At 39.9% G+C, this 21,768-nt stretch overlaps 1 protein-coding gene across 5 annotated transcripts in view; it reads left to right on the forward strand.

Moving 5' to 3' along the window:
- Positions 1 to 21,768, forward strand: part of agap1 (ArfGAP with GTPase domain, ankyrin repeat and PH domain 1) — a 671,134-nt gene that overhangs the window by 401,147 nt on the left and 248,219 nt on the right. For all 5 annotated transcript variants that reach the window (XM_048599132.1, XM_048599133.1, XM_048599134.1 and 2 more), the window contains exons 7-8: positions 17,530 to 17,657; positions 19,929 to 20,084. In XM_048599132.1, the coding sequence (XP_048455089.1) occupies positions 17,530 to 17,657; positions 19,929 to 20,084 (284 nt within the window). The remainder of the gene's footprint in view (positions 1 to 17,529; positions 17,658 to 19,928; positions 20,085 to 21,768) is intronic.

Genomic DNA, 21,768 nt, shown 5'->3' on the forward strand with positions numbered 1-21,768 from the left:
AGCAACTTCCTTTGACTGCACTCAAGTAATGGAAATGTACAGGTAGCCCTTAAAGGAGCCACTATGTACAAAGGAAAGCCATTGCACACTGAACTTACTACAGGATCTAAACTTCTGATATAACAGTGATCAATGTGATGCGTAGTGGGGCATTTTGAAGTTCACCCATAGGGAAGAGTTGTAATATCGTAGCGCAAGGCTGCAGAAGCACAACTGGTGTGAAGATTCATATTATTTGTAAACTTTGGTTCTGAAGTGGATTTAAGTTTGTTTTGTATTTCTATATTGTGTTAAGGAGGGGGGAACATAGTTTTAGTTGCAGTTTCAAGATCTGTAGGTAATGTGGGTATCTGAAGTTTTAGCGCTTTAAAGCTCTTAAGTGTATTCAGTGATGAAGGTAGAAAAATAAAAATTAGTGTTGCCTAGAGAGGAGTCAAATACCTGAAACTGAACCACCAGGAAGGCTAGGTTTTGTGTGAAGGCTCCGTCAGCACAAAAGATGTTGTTAGTTTAACATGCTCCAAAAAGACAGGCTGTGGAAATAGACCTGAGTGACTGAAGAGAAAAATATCCCAAAACAGAAAACTGCTGGACTCTGAGGATGTGGAAAGCCCAGGTGTTTTTTGCCCTGCAATTGATTAGATGTCAGTAAAAAGAAAGCTCCAGAAGCCAATTACAGCTGTGACACTGAGCATAGAACTTTAAAGTGGAGACAAGGTGACCCTTCACTGAGGTTTAAGAATCTGTAAGGTTGTTAAGGATAGAAGAATCAAACCTTTAATTCAGATATTTGTCGAAATATTTTGTTGCAAATAATTCTTCTATAGTGTAAACTATTTCATGTTTATTCCCTTTTTATGTTATAAACTTTGATGAACTTTGAGTTCAAACTAGCATGAGGTGAAGAGAATTATTTTCTGAGTTGTGCAACTTCAGAACAATCTGTCTGAGAAGGTATAGGAGGAGCGGCCATTGAATATTTTTAAGACGGCTGTATAGATTCTTGTTAGGCAGGGGACTTGACTTATTGGGAGTAATTGGGAATGTGGAATTTGAAACTCGAGCAGATCAGCCATGAACTTGTTGAGATGCCAACCAAACTCGGGAGACTGAATGAACTACGTTACCTACTTCGTATTATTGTGTTGAGCTCTTTGTCAAAAGTACATTGATAGCCTGTTGTAAATATATTCGGTGATTGACCACCACTGTAACCAAATCGCAAAATAAAGTTATCATCTATCAAGCCAGGTTTCACTTTGGGATCTGATTTGTTCAGTATTGCCATCAGCTGGGATCATAGTCCTGAGACTTTCTTTGGTGTATAAGAAAATGGTAGTGAAAGAGTTAATGCTAGTGACTATACTAAACTCCGCCGAATGTGATCCTGTCATACAGTTTCAGGGGTGGGAGGAAAGAGAGTAGCTTGAGATCCTGATGGAGACGTGTGTCATCAGTGTCTCCTGACTAGCTAGTTAGATGTGTAAACTTGCACTTATTGCTATCAACCAAGACATGAAGTCTTGTTAAGGTAAGTGCCTCTTCTCAGTGGATTCTTCCTTTACTACCATTTACCAAATAGGCCTTTTGACCCAATGTTTCCTTTGATCTTTTGATTTTTGTCATAGTGCCCCATTGAGGGCTGTCTGAACCAAACTGGTTTATATTAAAAGTGTGGCAAGGAATATTGATGGAGACGCTCAAGCCCAAACATTTAACTGGTTGTAAATTTTTCTGAAGAAGGGTCTAGGCCCGAAACGTCAGCCTTCCTGCTCCTCTGATGCTGCTTGGCCTGCTGTGTTCATCCAGCTCTACACCTTGTTATCTCAGATTCTCCAGCATCTGCAGTTCCTACTATCTCTGAACTCATTTAACTGGTTGTGTTTGGTTCCACAGCACAAACAACAGTTTCCACTGCCCAAATAACTTCTTATATCTTTACATTATAAGAAACCTTGACTAGTGTGTGTAGCTGTTGCTGACAAAGTTTAATGTTGTCAACAATTCTTGATCGTACATTTTTGTCAATATTTTACATTTAATTTTTCTTTTGCCTACCCCTATGCAGTTGCAGTATTAGCCGCCAGGTAGCACTGGAGAGCAAGTTTTTTTAAAAGCACTAATGTGAGAGATACACAAGCAAACACACTATGTACTCACCAAATAACTGTAGACAACACCGAGGAACTATTTGAACAAATTATATTAAACTTGTAGTCAGACCTCTGGAATCTCCCAGTTCTTTGGCTAAATTTCCAATCTTGTTCGAACTCTGGAGAGCACAATTCACAAATTCCAATACATTTGCTAGATGTGAAACTTTCAGTCCGAAGATTTGTTTTGAAGTTGCAGGGAAAATTACGAATGAACTGGTTAACGTGAATGGTTAATGCAAATTAAAGTACGTGAAGGCACATTAAGGCATCAGCTGAAGGTGAGTCGAGCCTGTCATTCAGAATGTTGTGAGCACATTATATCATGAACTCCGTGGAAAGTCTATGGATTCAGAGCCCACATTGTCCAGTGTGAGGACTACTGATCCCCATGTCCCCACAGTCCTTTGCAATTCAGGAGGACTACGCTGTCTTGTGGATAAAAGATTAAACCAAGGGATGTCCATTTGGCCTTTTCAGGTAGACACAAAAGATTCATGGAACTATTGTGCAGAAGGACAGAGGAGTTAACCTTAGCGCTCTATCTATCATGCAGCATAATTGGAAACAGTTTGCTCTTGATTACATTGTTGTTTGTTGGAACATGCTGTGCATAAATTGACCACATTACAACAGTGACTACATTCCATTGAAATTCTGGTGGAGGGGAGCTTGTGGCTATCCTGAGTTTGTGAAAGGTTCTACATAAGTGCAGTTTTTTTTCTTGAATGTCTCTTAAGGAAGCATGAAAAATAAAATATCACCCCTGACCAGTGAAATCATCAGGAACACATCCTGGCACAGAAATCAAGGGTACTTGGCTTATTGACTTCTTACTCTTGCTACAGGGTATAATATTATATGCTTTTTGCAGTTGGTAGGGTCTATGCTCCCTCTTTCCAAGTTTGCAGGTTGATGTGTATGTGTGTGTACATAATACTTATGAAATTGTATATTGAAAGTGACAGTCTGGATAAATGAATGATGTTGAACAGTCTTTGGGGAGGCATGTGTAACTGTTCATAATTACTGAGTTAATAAAACGCAGATGCCATCCATCCTGTTTGTTGTCATTCCCGCGGTGACGGAAAAAATCAAGCTTTTCGTGCAAAGCAGTAGGAATGCAGACTGGTATAACGGTTGAGAAGAGCTTTGGAGATGTGATTTTTTTTTTTCCCTGAGCTAGCCTCACCATGCATTTCTTGCAAACAACTTCCAGCAGTGGTGAGCCAAACTTCCTTTAAACAAAAGGAGATTGAAATGGGTGTAAAACCTGGCAGGATGTTGTCCACTGATTGCATGAATCCTTTGCCTGAAACAATGTCACTATCAGTTTGCTCATCAGGTCATGACAGTAAACAGAGTAGAGCAGTTATGATGGCTGCAGTTCTTCCTCATTCGTGCAGCCCGGAAGTATATTTGGTAACCATGCCCAGCAACTGCTGCTGAACTATTGTGAAGAAGCTGACCATATCAATGTGATAAATGTGTTCATGCAAGTTATCAGAAGTTGTAGATTTAGCAATATCTACAGCATTGGTTGACTTTTTTAGTTGGCACTTCAGACTCTAGTAGGAGAACATTGTTGATGCTGTAAACAGCAATAGGAATTTTAGATGCTTTTTAACTGCCTTACTGCACAAAAGGCAGATGAAGCATGTGCTTACATCTATTTATATGGCATATTTATCCTGGAACAAGTTGCTAATTTGGAGCCAGAGACTCTGGCTTGAGGGGCGCCATTCTGTATCGAGCATAGCAGGCTAGAAGACAGTCGCACTCTACTGTCACAGGTTGATTCTTGACATTTTTGGCACAGTATAAATGCGTCTTCATTGGCCATCCAAACCTGGGGTGAGACTTAATCCCAGATCTGCTTGCTCAGAGGAAAGGGTACGAACCATTGCACCGTGAGAGCTCCTGTGCTTAAGGATTTCTATCCAGGAAGGCAAGATACCATGAATTCTGTTAATGAATGATAGATGGCCAATTGGTCTGGTCTAAATGTGATTCCAAACTTACAGCAATCTGGTTGACTATTAACTTAAATGGGGCTAACAAAGCCACTCAATTGTATCCAAGAGCAACTAGGTATGGACAATAAATGCTGGCCCAGTCAAGAACAGCCCACGTCCCAAGGGTGAATAAAAAATATTAGAAATAGAGTGAGACTTACATTTCTGTAGCATCTTTCACAACCCTGGGATATTGCAAAGAACTTTATAGCTAATGAAGTAATTTCAAAGTGTGGTCATTAGTATAATATAGGAAATGCGGCAGTAAATATAAGCAAAGCAAGCCTGCACAAACAGGTGAGAGTGATTTAAAGGATTAATATTAACTGTCTAAAGAAAATCCCTGTTCCTTGAATATTGTGGGTAGAAGGGTGAACTGTGAGGAGGATGCTGAGATGCTTCAGTGTGATTTGAACAAGTTCAGTGAAGTATAATGTGGATAAATGTGAGGTTATCCGCTTTAGTAGAAAAATCAAGAAGACAGATTATTTTCTGTATGGTAATAGATTGAGGCGCAGTGAGACCTGGGTGTCCTTGTACACTAGTCACTGAAAGTTAGCATGCAGGTGCAGCGGCAGTGAAGAACACAAATGGCATGTTGGCTTTCATAGTGAGAAGAGTCAAGTACAGAAGCAGGGATGTCTTGTTATAATTGTACAGGGTCTTGGTGAGACCACAACCAGAGTATTGTGTGTATTGAACTTCAGCCTTCTTATCTGAGGAAGGATGCTCTGACTGTCGAGAGAGTACAGCGAAGGTCTAGCAGTCCAATTCCTGGGATGGCAGGACTGATGAATGTAAGACTGGGTCAGTTAGGATTGTGCCCGCTGGAGTTTAGAAGAATAAGGGGTGATCTCAAAGAAACCTATAAAATTCTAACAGAACTAAATGGTAAATGCAGGAAGGGTTTTCCCAATACAGAGGATCCGCAACCAGTCATCACAGTCTGAGGATATGGGTAGACCATTTAGGGCTGAGATGAGAAATTTCTTTACCCAGAGAGTGGTGAGCCTACGGAATTTTCTACCACAGGAAGTGTTTGAGGGCAAAGTATTGAATGTTTCAAGAAGGAATTAGTTATAGGTTAGTTCTAAGGGCTAATGGGATCAAACCATTTGGGGAGAAAGCAGGATCTTGAGTTCGATGATCAGCTATGATCATAGTGAGTGGTGAAGCAGGGCTTGAAGGATCGAAATGGCCAGCTCCTATTTTCTGTTCCTATAAAAAGAGCAATGTGATATTTCTATGTCCACCTGACTTGATCTCAGCTAATGGTGCTACTGGACAAGTCCAATCCCAGAATGAAATATGGCTTGATAGATTTTCTTTTTGTCTTTTTTTTTAATGTGGTGGTCAATTGCCAAAATGTAGTTTTGAGCGGCTGCAGAGTTTCTTTAACAACAGAAGTTTATTACACGAGATGAAAACATAAGAAATAAAACTATTTAAGATCTAGACAATTTAGAACAATCTTAAAACAAACACAGCACAACAAATGTTTCAAGCTATATTTAATGCTGTAAATCAATAGCGATTCAAATCCAGAGAAATTATCATGATAAGTTCTTCTTAACTGATTCTCCCCAGTTTCTTTTCTGTGAACTGTGGAGTCATTTTAAATGAATACACTCAGCAGTGAGAACTTAAATTTTCTTAGCTGCTAATACCTACACATTTCTACTCAAATTTGTCTAGCTTAGAAGCCACACGATCTGAACTTTTCTACAAAGATGACTGCATTCCATAAACTATTCTAAGTACCTTTTAAGGAAAGAACCAAGACTTAATCCGACTCCAGTTACATCACTTCCAAATTGCTCTAAAACTTTTCAGTCTTCTGAATGATAATCCTTGATTATTCTGAACTGAAAGTAAGCTAATGGCCTTAAATACTTGTATTTGAACATACAAAATAGGCATAATAATAGACCATTTGACCTTGCGAATGGTGGAATAGATAAGATTATGGCTGATCTGTTTATGTTTTGAATTCCACACTTCCTTTTACCTTTGATGACCTTGGATTCCCCTGTCTAACAAGAATCTATTCACCTTGTTCTTGGAAATATTCAATGAACCCCCCCGCCCCCTCCACCACCACTTTCTGAGGCAGCACGTGCCCACCTTTTGTAAACTATTCCTGTATAAACAACTTTCCATTAACATACCACAGGGGTTTGCAGCCACTTCCTTTCTGAGCAGTGCTGGAGTGGGTTCAGTATTTCACAAAGGTGTAACCTTGGTTTTATTTAAAAAAAACCTCCACACTCATCTGTCTCTGGCAATATTCACCTTCCAAAGGTGGTAATGTATATAAATTCTACAACTTCAGTTGCATTCTGTGGGGACAGGCTATGAGTCTCTGTTTGAGATTTCATCTGAAAGAAGACACTTCTGACAATGCAGCACTCCTTCAGTACAGTATCAGCCTGGAATATGTGCACCTATCCGCAATGGGAATATGTGGTATTTTGGAAGGGTTTTAACGAAGTCGAATCAGTCGCACAAAAGAAAACAATTAAAAATAATAGTTGCATAAATAAGAACCCTGCATTTTTTAATAACAAATTGACTCGCTTGTCTTTGTGGTTTAGTGTCACAACTTGACTCTACGTTGACATGCTTTTATCAGAAGATGGAAATTGGTCTAATGGTCAGAAAATGAACTCTTCACAGTATTCAGAATGACAGCTTGGAGGGGCCCTGAATCTGATGAGATTCCACCCCTAGGCTTTCCATAGACAGTAACGGCTCAGGTTAGAGTGGAGATGGCTGGAAGCATCACAGAGAGTCTGCTGGTGTATTTTTAATTACTGTGCTATATATATTATTGATTTCTATCTGGCTAATGTTCTTAACAAAGTGACCTTTTTAGCTGTGATCCTCTCATCTCACCAGATATGATGAATGTTTATGCTCTTTAACAAACTAATATTTATATCTTCTGGGCATATTGTCTTATACTGAAGCTCAGGGGCTAAATTGGTTGTGCTCACCACTTGGTTTCTGCTGAAGGAGAATTTATTAAAAGCTAAACAGGAGCTTGCTCTTCTTAGGTTCCTGTGATAATCTAGGCACTTGTTGCAAAACAAAGCCATAGAACAGGGATAGATTCTCATCCGTTGAATGCAACCTGTTGAATCAAACCCAAGCATTATTGGGAAGGGAGAATGGTATTAGAGCTAGAGTGGAATGAAGTAGTAAGAAATGGCTTACATCAACTTTAGTGATGCTGGTTCGCATAGCTGTATTACCATTCCAAGTGAGTTCTTCTCTCCCCTAAAGCTCCTTTTACAAAACACAGAGAGTGTGCCATTTGTTGATTTTGCAGTTGAAGTATGGAGATATTTCCCTTAAAAGCAGTCAGCAGAATTGATTGAACAGGAATCTACAATTGAAATATTTTGTGTAGTGAGGCTTTTCTATTTCTAGAAGCTTCTTTGAAATGCAATATCTGTTGCAGATGTTTCCAGCATGACATTATTTGTGATTTTAGATAATTGTCATGTTGCTTTTGAGTGTGTACGGATTTCAGAAGACTCTAATATATTTGAGCTCTTTTTCTCTTCCCATGCTACGAGCAATCCATTTACCTTTTTACTTGCATGTTTGAATCCTGTAGTGATCTAGTAGGTAAATGTATTCCCTGTTTTGTTTCATTTGTACATACGATGTAGGTATCATTGGCTAGACCAACGTTTATTGCCCATAACTACTTGTCCTGGAGAAGTTGTTGGGGTGTTGCCTTTTTGAATTGCTGCACTTTGCAAGTGACTAGGAAGCTCCAGTTTGGGAGCAGGGAGCAGGTGGCATGCCCCGGTTTGGGAGTGAGCAACAGAGCACTACTTTGAAAAGTAGCATATTCAAGAGTCAGGGAATCATATTATACATGGTGCATGGTATAGTGTTACTGGCAGCTCTGCAATTATAATTTATTGTTCTGAAGGGGAATTGCTATGGCAATTCTTGATATTGGTGTACAATATTGGTGTGATACTGGACTATGAACCCCTGACTTCACATCCCACTACAGTCATTAAAGACATTGAAATAATTAAATCTCAATCTTGGTGAAAGCTACTAAATTGTTGTACTGACAATTACTTCAGGCAAGGGAGCCTGCAACTCAGACAACCTGGTCTACACTCCATCTATGGTGGATCTTTCTATGATTTACATTTTGACTTATTGTACCAATAAAAACAACTTGTGTTCACTTAATGTTTTTAAACAATGAAGGGCATCCCAGTGTGCTTCACAGAATGTAATTAAGCCAAAGGAGTAATTAAAAGTGGTAAGCATAATGTTGTCAAAGAGGTGGGTTTTTAATAAAAGAAAAGAAGCAGTGAGGTTAAGGAAATAAGCTCCAGAGCAGACGGTCTAGATATTTAAAAGCCAGGCCACCAATGGTGAAATGAAGGAACAGGGGAATGCCCAAGATTCCAAAGTCAGACGAAGAAATCAGGCAGGTTCTTGAGTTAGAAGAAATTATAAAGAGCGGGGGAATAAGGCCTTGCTGTATTTGAACATGAGGATGAGAATTATAAGGGAAAGGCATTGATGATCCCAGAGCCCATACAGGTTAGTGAGGGCAGGGCCACACTTTTCAAATTCTTGGGAGATTGGAATTGTTGTTTGATTTCTGGTGTATTTTTGCTGACAACCTGAGAGTTGGAATTGTGAAAGATCCAGACCTGTCATTTAAGGATCAAATTCAAGAAACCCAATCCTGTTTGTATTTGTATGTCATGTTTCACTTTTATAATCAGGATATATAAAAGACTGCTGTTGGAACTGTTACTTTATTGGTGGAAGGCTTCCAAATTGGAATACACAAATGTTAACCACTTGGGACCTTTGCAAATTAATGGGAACATTTTATCTAAGTTCTACGCACAGAGTTACAAACATTTGGGGTCCACTCAGGCAACAACCTGTGGTTTCAGTGGATTCTAAAAATAACAAGTAGAGGCTATAGTGTTGGTAATTCTTGTGGGGAAGTAATATATTATAGACACCTTAAATCCTTCACAAGTGAAGATTAGCTCAAAATTCAAAGACAGATGAGGAAAGAGTAATGTTCTCTGATATAGTAACAGTATATTGGAACAGAAGGGATTTAACCAAAAATAGGGAGGTAATTGGGGTGTGAGTACAACAGTGATGCCTGCTTAGATAATGAGAGATCTTGGCAAAGATGTACAGTTTGAGACAACTTAATTGAGAAGAAGCAGTCAGTAGGTAAGCATGGATCCAGATTTGCAGAATGAAATAGACCTGAGATTACAAATTAGCAGAATCCTCAAAAGGAGTAGTTGTGAATTATAGGCAAGTGTCCTATTGGATGTCACATAATCAAACCTCCAGGAACACCAGTGGGCGATGAAATTCCTAGAAATGATGGACATGTGGAGTTTTTCAAATTGCTTAATGAATTGCTTTTGGAATGAGGTAATTGGAATTCATCTGGCAAAGTCTGTACTGTCAGTGCAATTGGGATTTGAAGATTTCCAATTTTCCTGTTTGGATTTGCCTGCAGCATTAGTTGTTAACAGTAGAACCTGAACTTTAAATCTTCATTGCAATTGATGAGTGTTTCTAAAGTAAGCTGGAAGGAGAAACTCATCAGTTCGCTATAAGAATATGATATTATCAAATATAATGTTTCTAAATTGAGCCTTTTTAATAAAAACAGGTTTATTTGTGAAGAACTCCTTTTTCTAAAGGAGTGTGGTGCTTTAGGTAAGATTATTAGTAGCAGAATTTATAATAATGGGATTTCACTGCTAATCTGTTGGATAAATGTAGGCTGTAATACAAGATAATCCATTTTTGGCACTGCACACAGAGCCAATGCAGTGATGGAGGGTGAGGAACTGATTAGATTAAGGTGTGTAAACCCGACTTGGTTTTCATTCTAAAATTGCACGTTTTGATACTTTTAGGTACCTGTATTTTAAGTTTCTTTGCCCCGATTTATAGGAATTGCCTAGTAAAATTGCCACTGTGTTATTATACTTCTTACCAGTAGAGCACCATCTGAAGTCCTCAAAGTTTTCACTTTCTAATTCTGCTAGTTTTAACAGCGGGAATTGGCAATGATTTGGTTGATCCAAACTTAATGAATTTTAGTGTGTTGGTGAAGACTGCAAGAAAACAAATATAGTTCCACTATGTTCTATCTTGTGAGGGAAATCCAAGACTTGGGCTGTGAGTATAAGATTGGCTTGGATAAATCAAATAAGCTATTCCAGAGAATTTTCTTTACTCAGAGAGTGGTGTGAATGTGGAACTTGCTATCAAAAAGAGTGCTTGACATGAATAGAATGTCTGCATTTTGAGGAAAACAAGATAAGCACGTAAGGGGGAAAATGTTGCTGCTGAGGCTGAAGGAGTACATAGCTGTTCCAGCCTACTGTCATCAGATCACACCACAAAAGAAAAATTCCTGGTTATCAAGATGACTAATTAAATACCATATCTTTATCAGGTTTTTAAGAAAATAGCTATCAACCAGGTTTCTTTAATAAATGCAATTACATCATTCATGAAATAAAACTTATTCAAGGAAGCTGCAATAACTGATTAATATAGTCAGTAATATTGCATTATAAATGTTTATTCCTCTAACCTTGACACATGCACACACAAATGCTCATACATACAAGGTACAGGATGGAAAAATTGATTTCTATGCAGTGATTCACTTTTTGAAGTAAACACTTTGGCCAATGAGTTATCTTGAGTGCAAAAAGGATAAAAAATCAAATGTTCCAACATGTGTTGTTCTGAATTTCTGACCTGCATGATCAAATTACTAATCACACACTGTTATACCTGCTGTCTTGGCAGACACTGTTCGCTCAGGAAATACAATATTGAGAATTTCCTTCAATCACTCTTTCAAAAGAACAAATAGATTTCACCCTTATCACAACAGGAAGGTTCTATTCAGCAAAGTATGAAAGATCAGCTGGGTAACACTTCCTCACAAGCACCTTGTTCCCCAACCGAAAACCAAAACATTTGCCATCCAGTCACTTTTCAAACAACCCCAGCGAGAGTCTACGGAGGACCAAGCAGTAGTCCCCAGTCATGTGATTTCTAGGAAACATTGCCTAAAAAAATCTCCAGTTTCAATGTTGATATTTTAGCAACTTCTTCTAAAGAAACCATTCCCTGTATTCACAGATTACTACAAAGATTGAAATAAATCCATTTTTCTATAATCCTTCAAAACCTAAGTTCTCCAAGAAATATTAAACATGAAACATCTTCGTAACAGAAGGAAGGATATATTGGCGGGGTTGAATAAATAAGGGTAGAAGGAGGTTTGTGTGGGGCATAAACATCGACACAGAGCTGTCAAGCCCAATGGCCTTTTGGTGTGTTGTAAATTTTGTGTGATATTCATAATAGAAATATGGCATAAATTAGTTTTCTGTGGGTCACTTGGCTCAGGTGAATGAGGGTAATCTTGTCACAATGTTAGTTGAATTTACAAAAGGCATTTGACACATGTAGGGTGTGTCAATTTGTTGCTAAATAATGTATATCATTTGAAAATGGGATATTGGCAATGATCTGTGATTGATGATAAATGAAGAATGATCCATTCTTGGTTGGCACGGCGGTTCATTGGTTAGCATTGTTCCCTCACAACTGTAGGGATCTGGGTTCGATTCCAGCCTTGGGTGACTGTCTGGTGGAGTTTGAAGGTTCTCCCCCTGTCTTTGTGTTTCTTGCATCTGCTATGGTTTCCTCCAACTGTCCAAAAATGTGTAAGTTAGATGGATTGGCCATGCTAAGTTGCCCCATAGTGTTCAGGGTTGTGCAGGCTAGGTGGGTTAGCTTTACTAAAGTCCAGTTATGGAGATGAGTGGTGCATGGGACCTTCAGAGGGTCGGTGCAGACTCAATGGGCTGAGTAGCCTTTATCTGCACTGTAGGGATTCTGTGATTCTACCTGTTTGGAATAACTGGTGGTATTCTATAGTCATGGCTTCTATGATCAGAATGATTGTCAGTATTAGTCAGTTAAATGGAACAGGACGGCTTTAGTAGTAAATTTATCAACAGCTCAGAACTCATTGGGCAATTCGTGAAAAATAGTAGATTGACTAATTCTTGTACTGGAGAGTTCAACTCTACAGCAGCATAATGCCAAGATGCTTGACCGCTTTTACTTGAGTTGCCTTCAGAAGCTTCTGAAGGTCAGCTGACAGGACAAAAATCAGACTCTGAGGTGCTCATCCCAGTTGGCATGCAAAGCATCCAAATCCTTTTGAGACAGTCACAACTGAGTGTGATTAAGAAAACCTACACATGCTCATTAAGACAAATTTCTCTGAGGATTTTGAGTCTGGGGTGTGCTGAGGAAATGCTGCAAAAACCCACAAAGGAAGCTTCAGTTCAGGAGTTTTGATTTTGACTTCAAGTTGTAGCAGAAGATCACCCAGCGTTGCTGCTCCCAGTACAAATGAGTTCTAAAACCCTGCTGTTCCTAGAAAAGCAAGCACAGATTAGAGGCAGTGAGAAAATGCACATCAAAAGTATAAAAAAAGCCCACTTTTAATGCCTTTCCATTCTGAAGAACAGCCATACCAGACTCTCAACTTTTAAGTTTGTTTCTCTCTCCACAGATGCTGAGTTTCCCTAGCATTTTCTTCTCTGTAGTTGTTCTTTAGAGGATGCGAGAATAGAGTTTGAATATTTGCCCTAGCTCTAGGAGATGGTACCTGCTCTCCTTGGATGACATTTTAATGTAAATGGGAGATCATAGGCATGCACATGTCTTGCATATTGTATTGGAACTGCACCATACATCACCATGTGTGGGAGAGGTTCATTTAATGAATAATTTGTATTTCTTTGCCATTTAACATGGGGAGGGAGCAAGAGTTTCAGTAAATCCAAACCTTTAAAAGCATTTCTGCTAAAGACAATACGACTAAAAAAAAGACACAGCACTACTCACTGACAAACACACAGAATTGCCAGTGCATCTGACTGAGGTTATGTGGCAGTAGCACAGGGCCAGCTCAATGAAGACAGCTGCAGTATTGACCCAAGTTGAAACATAAATACAGTAAATGGGCCTGGTCCTCACATTGAATCTTTCCTAAAAACAGAACACTGAATGATTCTAGGACTAAAGAGCATCTCAGAATTAAGGGGCATCAATTTAAGACTGAGATAAGGAGGAATGTCTTCTTTGAGGATTGACAGTCTTTGGAACCCCTTGCCACAGAGAGCTATAGAGGCAGAGACCTTGTATATATTTAAGGCTGAGATAGATTGTTGATCAGTAGGAGAATCAAGGATTATGGGTAAAATGCAGGAAAGTGGACATGAGGAATGTTGGGTCAACCGTGATCCTATTGAATAGTGGAGCAGGCTTGAGGGGCCAAATGGCCAGCTTCGGTTCTTAATTCATATTGTGTTACAGTCGAATATTCTTGTGGGGTAGAGCTGTCACTGTTCCTTACAAATCTGGACTATGGAAGGCACCTCTGAGAAATTTATAGCAAATGCAAATTCTTGGAAAGTTACTCCAATTGAATAGAAGCCAAGGAAACTTGATTGAATTTACATGAAGTGTGCAACAAACATCAGGCTTTCTATCAGAATCTACCCAGTTCTGATGGCAGTAGCTGCATAAGTTGTGTTAATAAAGTGAGTGGGAAGGACTGAAACAGGGACCATTTCTCAGTCCTGCATCTGCCCCTGAAGTGGTCATACCAGCTCTGAGTTTTATGTCAGTACTCACTTAATAGGCATGAAGACATGTGTAATACCCATTTGGTGGCATGGAGATGGGACTATGCAAGCAATGTAAGCAGATCACAGCAACTGTTACTGGGGCTGCAGTTTCATTGTTATTTGCAATTGGAAACTTGTCTCAGGAAAGGCATAGGTCTGACTGCATTACTTATTTTCAGGATCCTCTCCTCCTTATGCCCCCTTGACAGCTAAGTGGCAGCTTGCCTGCACTGCCCAAGTGCTTACCAACAACTCTCCCCACAGTTGCACTGGACTGATTCTAGTGTGTGAATTACCAACTTTTGCCTCATCATTCTACCTTTCGCCTTTTTGTGAGGCCCACTGATATCCCTGGATTGGCCATGACTGGCTCCCCACTGTCTATATGCCTCATTTGACTATTTGTACACTTCTCTCAAAATCAGAATGAACTTTATATGAGCTCTTCAATGGTCTTAGTAGCCATGGTAATGGGTTCAGTCACACTCACTCCCCACTCTGGTAAAGCTCAGTGGTGATGGGCACTGTGTTGGAAAACTGGCATGCTGGCTAACGCTGATACTTTCATTCCACTGCCTAGCTCCATTTGACCTGAAATTTCAGCCTCAAGTGTCAGTAACATCAACTGTGGGAAAAACAGAAGCAGCAAACTTTTTCCTTCCTGTCAGTGACTGTCGTCAATTCCCTTTTGTAACGAGATTTCTTTTAATGTTCTCTTGAGAACCTTGTTTCATCAATAAACAAATGATTCAACAGTGACAACAGTATTGAGATTGTCTGTTGAATTATTTAAATTGCCTGTGAATTGAGCTTCAATCAATGGTCTGAATGATGGTGTGACTAATTGATTTGTGCAGCTCTGTCATGGTAAACTTAGAAGAGCACTAACAAGTGTAAATTTAAACTTTTAGTGTTCAGTTCTCTGTAAAGGTTTTCATGAAAACTGAGGTGTAAATGTGTCATTAAACAAGATAGGCTACTGCAGAACCTCTACATTGCTCAGGTGTCCTATAATGCTCTCCGTCAAAACGTGGCAAGGTATTTCTGAAGTGTAGGGGACCTGACAACTCAGCTTGAAACTTCAAACATCAGTTTCTCCCAGTTACTCCTGATTCTCTAGTAGATTTTCCCCTTCTTCTCTTAATTTCTCCCCAATCTTTTATCCAGTTTGTCCTTGCTCTCCCCCAGTATATCTCAGTTTCCATCCACCCTGTCCCCACAGATTTTCCTGACTCTCTATTTCTTTGAATTGTTTTCTGTTTGTCCTCTCAACACAAATCAACACTTTCAGAATATATCTTCAAATTTATTTTAAAATGGTGGTTGACTGTGCCAAATGTTTAATTCAAAGAAAAGCAAAATTGGCTTCTCAATTCTATTAATCCAGTGCTTAACCAGATGCTGATAGGAGCAATGCCGCAACTGTTAATGTGCTCCACAATGAACGTGGTGAACCACAGTGCTTCACATACTCCAGGCGTTGGAACAAATGCTGCCTTTAATTGTTGGCAGCATGAGCTGTACCAGATGGTCCATGAGGAGGCTGTGCAACATAGAGTGATGGGATATGGGTGGGTCCTGCAGTTTTCATATGCATCTAATCCGTGACTACGGTTTTACTGTTGAGGCTGCAAACAAGGATTAAGCTCTTTCAATAAAATGGTGAAATATTAAAAAGCAAATCATCTTACATGTGTCTGAATTGACCTAGTGCACAGGTCAAAATTAGTATTGGGAGAATCTGAGAACTGTTGCTTGCCAAAGGCAAGATTTCAACAAAAAAACTCAATTGATTTATAGAGCACGAATTGCAAATCTGTGTAATGGGTACAGTGATTCCATCATCATTACAAGGGGCCAGATTTACTGAGCAACGGCAGCTTATATTTATTTAGTATCTTTACCATTACCCAAGGTGATCCACTGGAGTGTAGTTGCATGAAAATCTAGCACAGAGCAACATCAAGATAATTAGGAGAGGTGACCAAAAGATTGGATGAGGAGGTCAGGACTGAAAGTGAGCTAAGGAGGTCTGCAGAGGGAATTCTAGAATTTGGGATGTAGAAGTCCAAAGTCACAACTGTCAATGGTGGAGCAATCAAAATTGGGGACGTAGCGGCCATTGTCGAAAGAATGTTGAGATCACGAGGTTTGTAGATATTGTACCCTCTCGTTTTTTTCTGCAGTACAAGGAAAATTTATTTAGGTGTACAGACTCTTTTTTTTTATACCACTGACACCCTTGTTGATGGAGCCAGCTGTCCTGCACACACATTTCAAGAATGCAAAGTTTAGTGGAAACACTGGTTTTTATAGGGTTAGAGAAAGTTAAAGATGCCCCATCATTTTGGACCAAAAAAAAACTTTTTTGAGTTGGGATTCAATACTGAAGTTGTTTTTGCACACCCACAACGGACCTGGACAAGTGTATTTTTGGGAGGTAGCAGCATGCCCCAATCCTCCTCCTACAGCTCAACTGGATGTGGCAGTTTGCCGGAGTAAATTTCCAGCACACCTCAAGACTAGTTAGGGGTGGACATTAATTGCCAGCCTTGCCATGTGACATGTACATACCTAGGTTGAGCTAAAATTTCACATTTTCTGTAGGAATTATGAAGTGGAATATTCTTGAATTGTATGTTTTTATGTTTCAAATCTGATCCAAGTAAGGCTGAGCATCAGTTTATGTTTAAATCCTAGGTTTATTTTCTTGCATTGTGATTACATTAATTACACCTTTCTCAGAGAGGTGCTCTGTATTTGGGAGTGGGGAGGAGAGAGAGGCGGGAAGGGGAATAGCATGGTTGCTTTTGCAGTCTGTCACTGGTGGATAATTCCAAAATGGAAGATAGATGTACATTTCTGCTTTAATGACACATAATGCTTCACAGCACTTCAAAGTCATCATCGTAGAATCCCTACAGTGTGGAAACAGACCTTTTGACCCAACAGATCCACAATGACCCTCCAAAGAGCAGCCCACCCAGACCCATCCCCCTACCCTTTCCCTGTAATCCTGCATTCCCCATGGCTAACACACCTAATCAACACATCCCTGAACTTTATGGGCAATTTAGCATAACCAATCCACCTAACCTGCGCATCTTTGGACTGCAGGAGGAAACCAGAGCACTCGGTGGAAACCCATGCAGGCACAGGGAGAACATGCAAACTCCACATAGACAGTCGCCTGAGGGTGGAATTAAACCCGGATCCTTGGTTGCTGTGAGGCAGCAGTGCTAACCACTGAGCAAATCTGCTGCCCCTGAATTTTCATTTTGAAGTGTATCACTTGAAAGAAATGCAGCAGTCAATCTGTGCGCAGCAAGATCTCTCAAACAACTATGTAAAATAATCAGATACCGGAGTTGATTCTGTTACTGTTCTGCCTTCCAAAATAGTGCATGGGATCTTTTAACTTCCACTATGGAGAGCACACGAGTCTTTTGTTTGATGTCTCATCTGATTGATGGCACCTCTGGCAGTACGGCACTCCGTTAGTACAGCACTAGGACTGTCTGCTCAAGTCTTTGGATAGAAAGGATCAAAACAACTGAAATGATGCAGCTTAACCCGATTTCTTCTCCCTTATTTTAACAGTTGCCCAAAAGATAGTGGCCACGCGAAAGAAGCAGCAGCTCTCCATTGGACCATGCAAGTCGCTGCCCAATTCCCCGAGCCATTCGTCGGTGTGCTCTGCACAAGTCTCTGCTGTTCACATCAGCCAGGTACATGAGTGAGGACGGATTCAGAAAAAGCGGAATGAGTCTGGGAAGCATATTGAAAGAAACAGTCAGTGCAATGACAGGCTTCCCATTTTGTACAGATCAGCTGCCTTTCTAGAATTTAAACACACACAGAACATAGAACAGTACAGCACAGCACAGTACAGGCCCTTTGGCCCAAGATATTGTCCCGAACTTTTACCCTAAACCTAAGGTCTATCTAACATAGAACATTACAGCACAGTACAGGCCCTTCGGCCCTCGATGTTACGCCGACCTGTGAAACCAATCTGAAGCCCATCTAACCTAAACTATTGCATTATCATCCATATGTTTATCCAATGACCATTTAAATGCCCTTAAAGTTGGCAGGCATTTAAATGGTCATTGGATAAACATATGGATGATAATGGAATAGTTTAGGTTAGATGGGCTTCAGATTGGTTTCACAGGTCGGCACAACATCGAGGGCCAAAGGGCCTGTACTGTGCTGTAATGTTCTATGTTCTATATTCTATGTTAGATAGACCTTAGGTTTAGGGTAAAAGTTCGGGACAATATCTCGGACCTCCACCCCTACCTTTTATACTATCATCCATATGCCTATCTAATAGCTGCTTAAATGCCCCTAATGAGGCCGACTCCACTATCCTCTCTGGCAATGCATTCCACGCCCCTACCACTCTCCGAGTAAAGAACCTACCTCTGACGTCTCCCCTAAATCCACCTCCACTCACTTTAAAACTTAGACCCCTTGTAATAGCTACCTCCACCCTAGGAATAGAAATAGCTGCAATTGGTTTCACAAGCTTTCTTCTTATTGACCTCAAAACACAGTCTCAGAGAAAACATATTTGCTTTCCAAACCCTCAGCTTCCAGCCATTCTCTGCTTCTTGAGTTTTTGTTGCAAAGCCGCTCAAGCCATTTTCCCTAACTGGAAACGGTCCTGACTATTTTGGAGGCCACCACACAAAATGCACCTTTTCGCTCTTGCTGAACCTTCACACATTGCCTGACTTTTAAAATGTTCTATTCTCTGAGACATTTGATTCTTGTTGCTGGCAACAGCAAGGTTTATTCTACCCATGCGTTTAATGCACTGGATTGTTCACCTCAAGCTCCATTCTAAGGTTGTAAACCCACATTAAAAATGCATACATCAACAAACCCTACACCACTCGCAGAATCCAAAAATAAAATTAAAACCCGTTCTTCTCTTCACAATACACACAACCTAGAAATACCAACAGATTTAAGAACAGCTTCTTCCCCGCTGTTATCAGACTTATGAACAGGCCTCTCGTGTATTACAGTTGATCTTTCTCTGCACCTTGTCTGTAGCTTTAACTCTATATTCTGCATTCTGTTCCATTACCCTGATGTACTTATTTAAGGTATGATTTGTCTGGTTAGCACGCAAACCAATACTTTTCACTGTATCTTGGTACACGTGACAGTAATAAATCAAACCAAATTTGAAGTTATTCATAATTCCTCCACTTTGGAATGAGAGGAATCACACTGGAAAATTTATTACACTCTAGCTATGCTGTCCAGAATAGCTCAGTGGGAAGCTACACCTTACTGAGTGTTTAAAATCATGAAGGGTTTCCAAATATAACAGAACTGGTTCCAATGACTAATGTATTGATAACTAGGGGCCACAGATTTAAGGAAAGTTTCAAAAGTATGAGAGGCAAACAAGGTTCAAATTTTGATCCCAGCACTGTTTCCATGTTTGCTATTTTAATGTGCCAGTGGTGTTGTGGCAGATGAGTTCATTACCCATAGGGGAGAAAAAGCTGAATTGCCAAACCATGTATTTACTGTCCTGATGACCAATTCTGATGAAGGGTTATCTTGCCAAATGCATCAAGTCTCTCTCTCTCTTTCTCTCTCTCTCTCTCTCTCTTTTTCTCTCTCTCTTCACCCCGGCCCCTGCCCTTCAGTGCTGTTTGACTCTGCTGAATATCTCCAGAATTTTTTATTGTTGTTTCTTAGTGTGTAAGTACGCTTACTGGTGAAGCCATTCTGAAAGGATGCACGGCAGGATCCCACCTGAGTAGACATCTTATCTGAAAGCCAGCACTCTCTTGGTACTAGGCTGGAAGACTGGCCTGGAATATGTGCCCAAGTCCCTGAAGTGGAAGTGGAACCCACAACCTTCCTGAGGCCAGTGGTCCATAGCTGACAGGAGTGTGACTTGCATATGTCTTAAGTGAAACCAGGCAGTTTTCTGCCAATTTTTAATTGATTTCTTCTCTGCTTTGTAGACAAGCAATGGTGGAGGAAGTTTGAGTGATTATTCTTCTTCTGTCCCTTCCACACCAAGTACAAGTCAAAAGGAGCTGCGAATTGACATTCCTCAAACTGCCAACACTCCAACTCCTGTTCGCAAACAGTCTAAACGACGTTCCAACATATTTGCTGTGAGTAATTGCCTCACCTTGTGCAAATCTAAATCATCGATATACCTACATAAATAATGGACACTGATTAGCTGAAGCAGCTAATGACATTTATGTCGGAAACCACAACTGCAGTACCTTGCGCAGTTTAGGTCGTCTTATCTCAGAAAAAATATTATTACCATTGAGGGAGTGTAGTAAAGGTTCACCCTACTTGTTCCCAGGCTGATGATACTGTCTTGTGAAGAGAGATTGGGCAAACCGGGCTTGTATTCTATCAAGTTTTGGAAAATGAGACATGATCTCATTGAAACTTAGAAAATATTTAAAAGATGTAGACAGCATAGATGTTTCTCCTGGTTGGAATCAGCAGGCCCAATTTAGTAATACGGGGGAATGCCAATTCGGTTTGAAATGAGAAGTAATTATTTTACTCAAGGGGTTGTGAACCTTAATGGCTGTGGATGCTCAGTCTTTGAGTATGCTTACAGTAGACATAGATTTCTGATTACCAATGGTGTACAGGGTTATGGGGATGGGGTGGATAAAAGGCATTGAAGTGTTTGGTCAGCCACAAATTGTATTGAATAGCAGGATAGCCTTGATGGACTGAATGGCCAACTCTCCTCATCTGTTCTAGATCAGATGTGGGTGGTAAGACGATGAAATAGCTGGTGATATTCCTTTCCTTGTTTGTTCCTTGGCTCTGAAATTATTTTTATTTCCAGTACAATCAATGTTTGTAAGACCTCAGTACAGAGATAAGAATGTCCATTACCCCAATAGGTAGCAATGACAGGGAGATAAGTGCTATCAAATCCATCTGCCTTACTGCTTTCTCTTTGAAATGGGTACTTTCATACAGTTTGTAAACATGCTTCCAAAGCTATTAGTGAAGGCTATCACTTATATTTGCTGCTCAGTTACCCCACGTTGGAAATTGCACACTTCTGATTATTGATAGCCATGCAGCTTGCTCACAATGCCTTCAAGACAAAATGACTTGACACAAAGTGACTCATTGGACATATAAAGAAGGGTCATTTGAGGAATGTATTGAAGACCTGCTAGTATTTGTAGAGCTGTACCCATGAATCAATGGGATAACAAAGGTGGGGGTTATGTGAACAGTCCTGGTGTATAATCATTTCACTCATAAGGCTTTTGCAAAATGCATGACTAACTTCGGCAGAAGTTGCGTTCTGATTTTTTGACTGTACATTAAAAATTTTAAATCTCAGTTAAAATATAGAGTCACTTAGCTGAAATGACCTAAACTTTTATCCTTTCTCCTCTCCTGAAGTGCTAAATGTTTGCTGCATTTGCTGTTTTTATTTCATATTTGCAGCCCCCCAAAGTGATTTTTGTTTAGTTAGTTGAGAAATTCTTTTTAAAACTGCTGTAGAACTGAATTTCTGCCACTAGATGCCCTCACTTAGCTACAATTCTGTGATAGTTCACATTCCCTCCAACATCATCCCATATTTTAATTAGCATTTGCTCTCTATCTTGATGGCAGACCTAAGATCCTGAATCCTGAAAATAGCAAAGTGTCTCTAAAAGAATGTATTTGGAAAAATACAAATACATAAATATTATTTAAATATTAAATAAAAACCAAAAGAACTGCAGATGCTGTAAATCAGGAACAAAAACAGAAGTTGCTGGAAATGCTCAGCAGGTCTGGCAGCGTCTGTGAAGAAAA

This window comes from Rhincodon typus, chromosome 7, assembly GCF_021869965.1.
Source record: "Rhincodon typus isolate 14 chromosome 7, sRhiTyp1.1, whole genome shotgun sequence".
NCBI lineage: Eukaryota > Metazoa > Chordata > Chondrichthyes > Orectolobiformes > Rhincodontidae > Rhincodon > Rhincodon typus.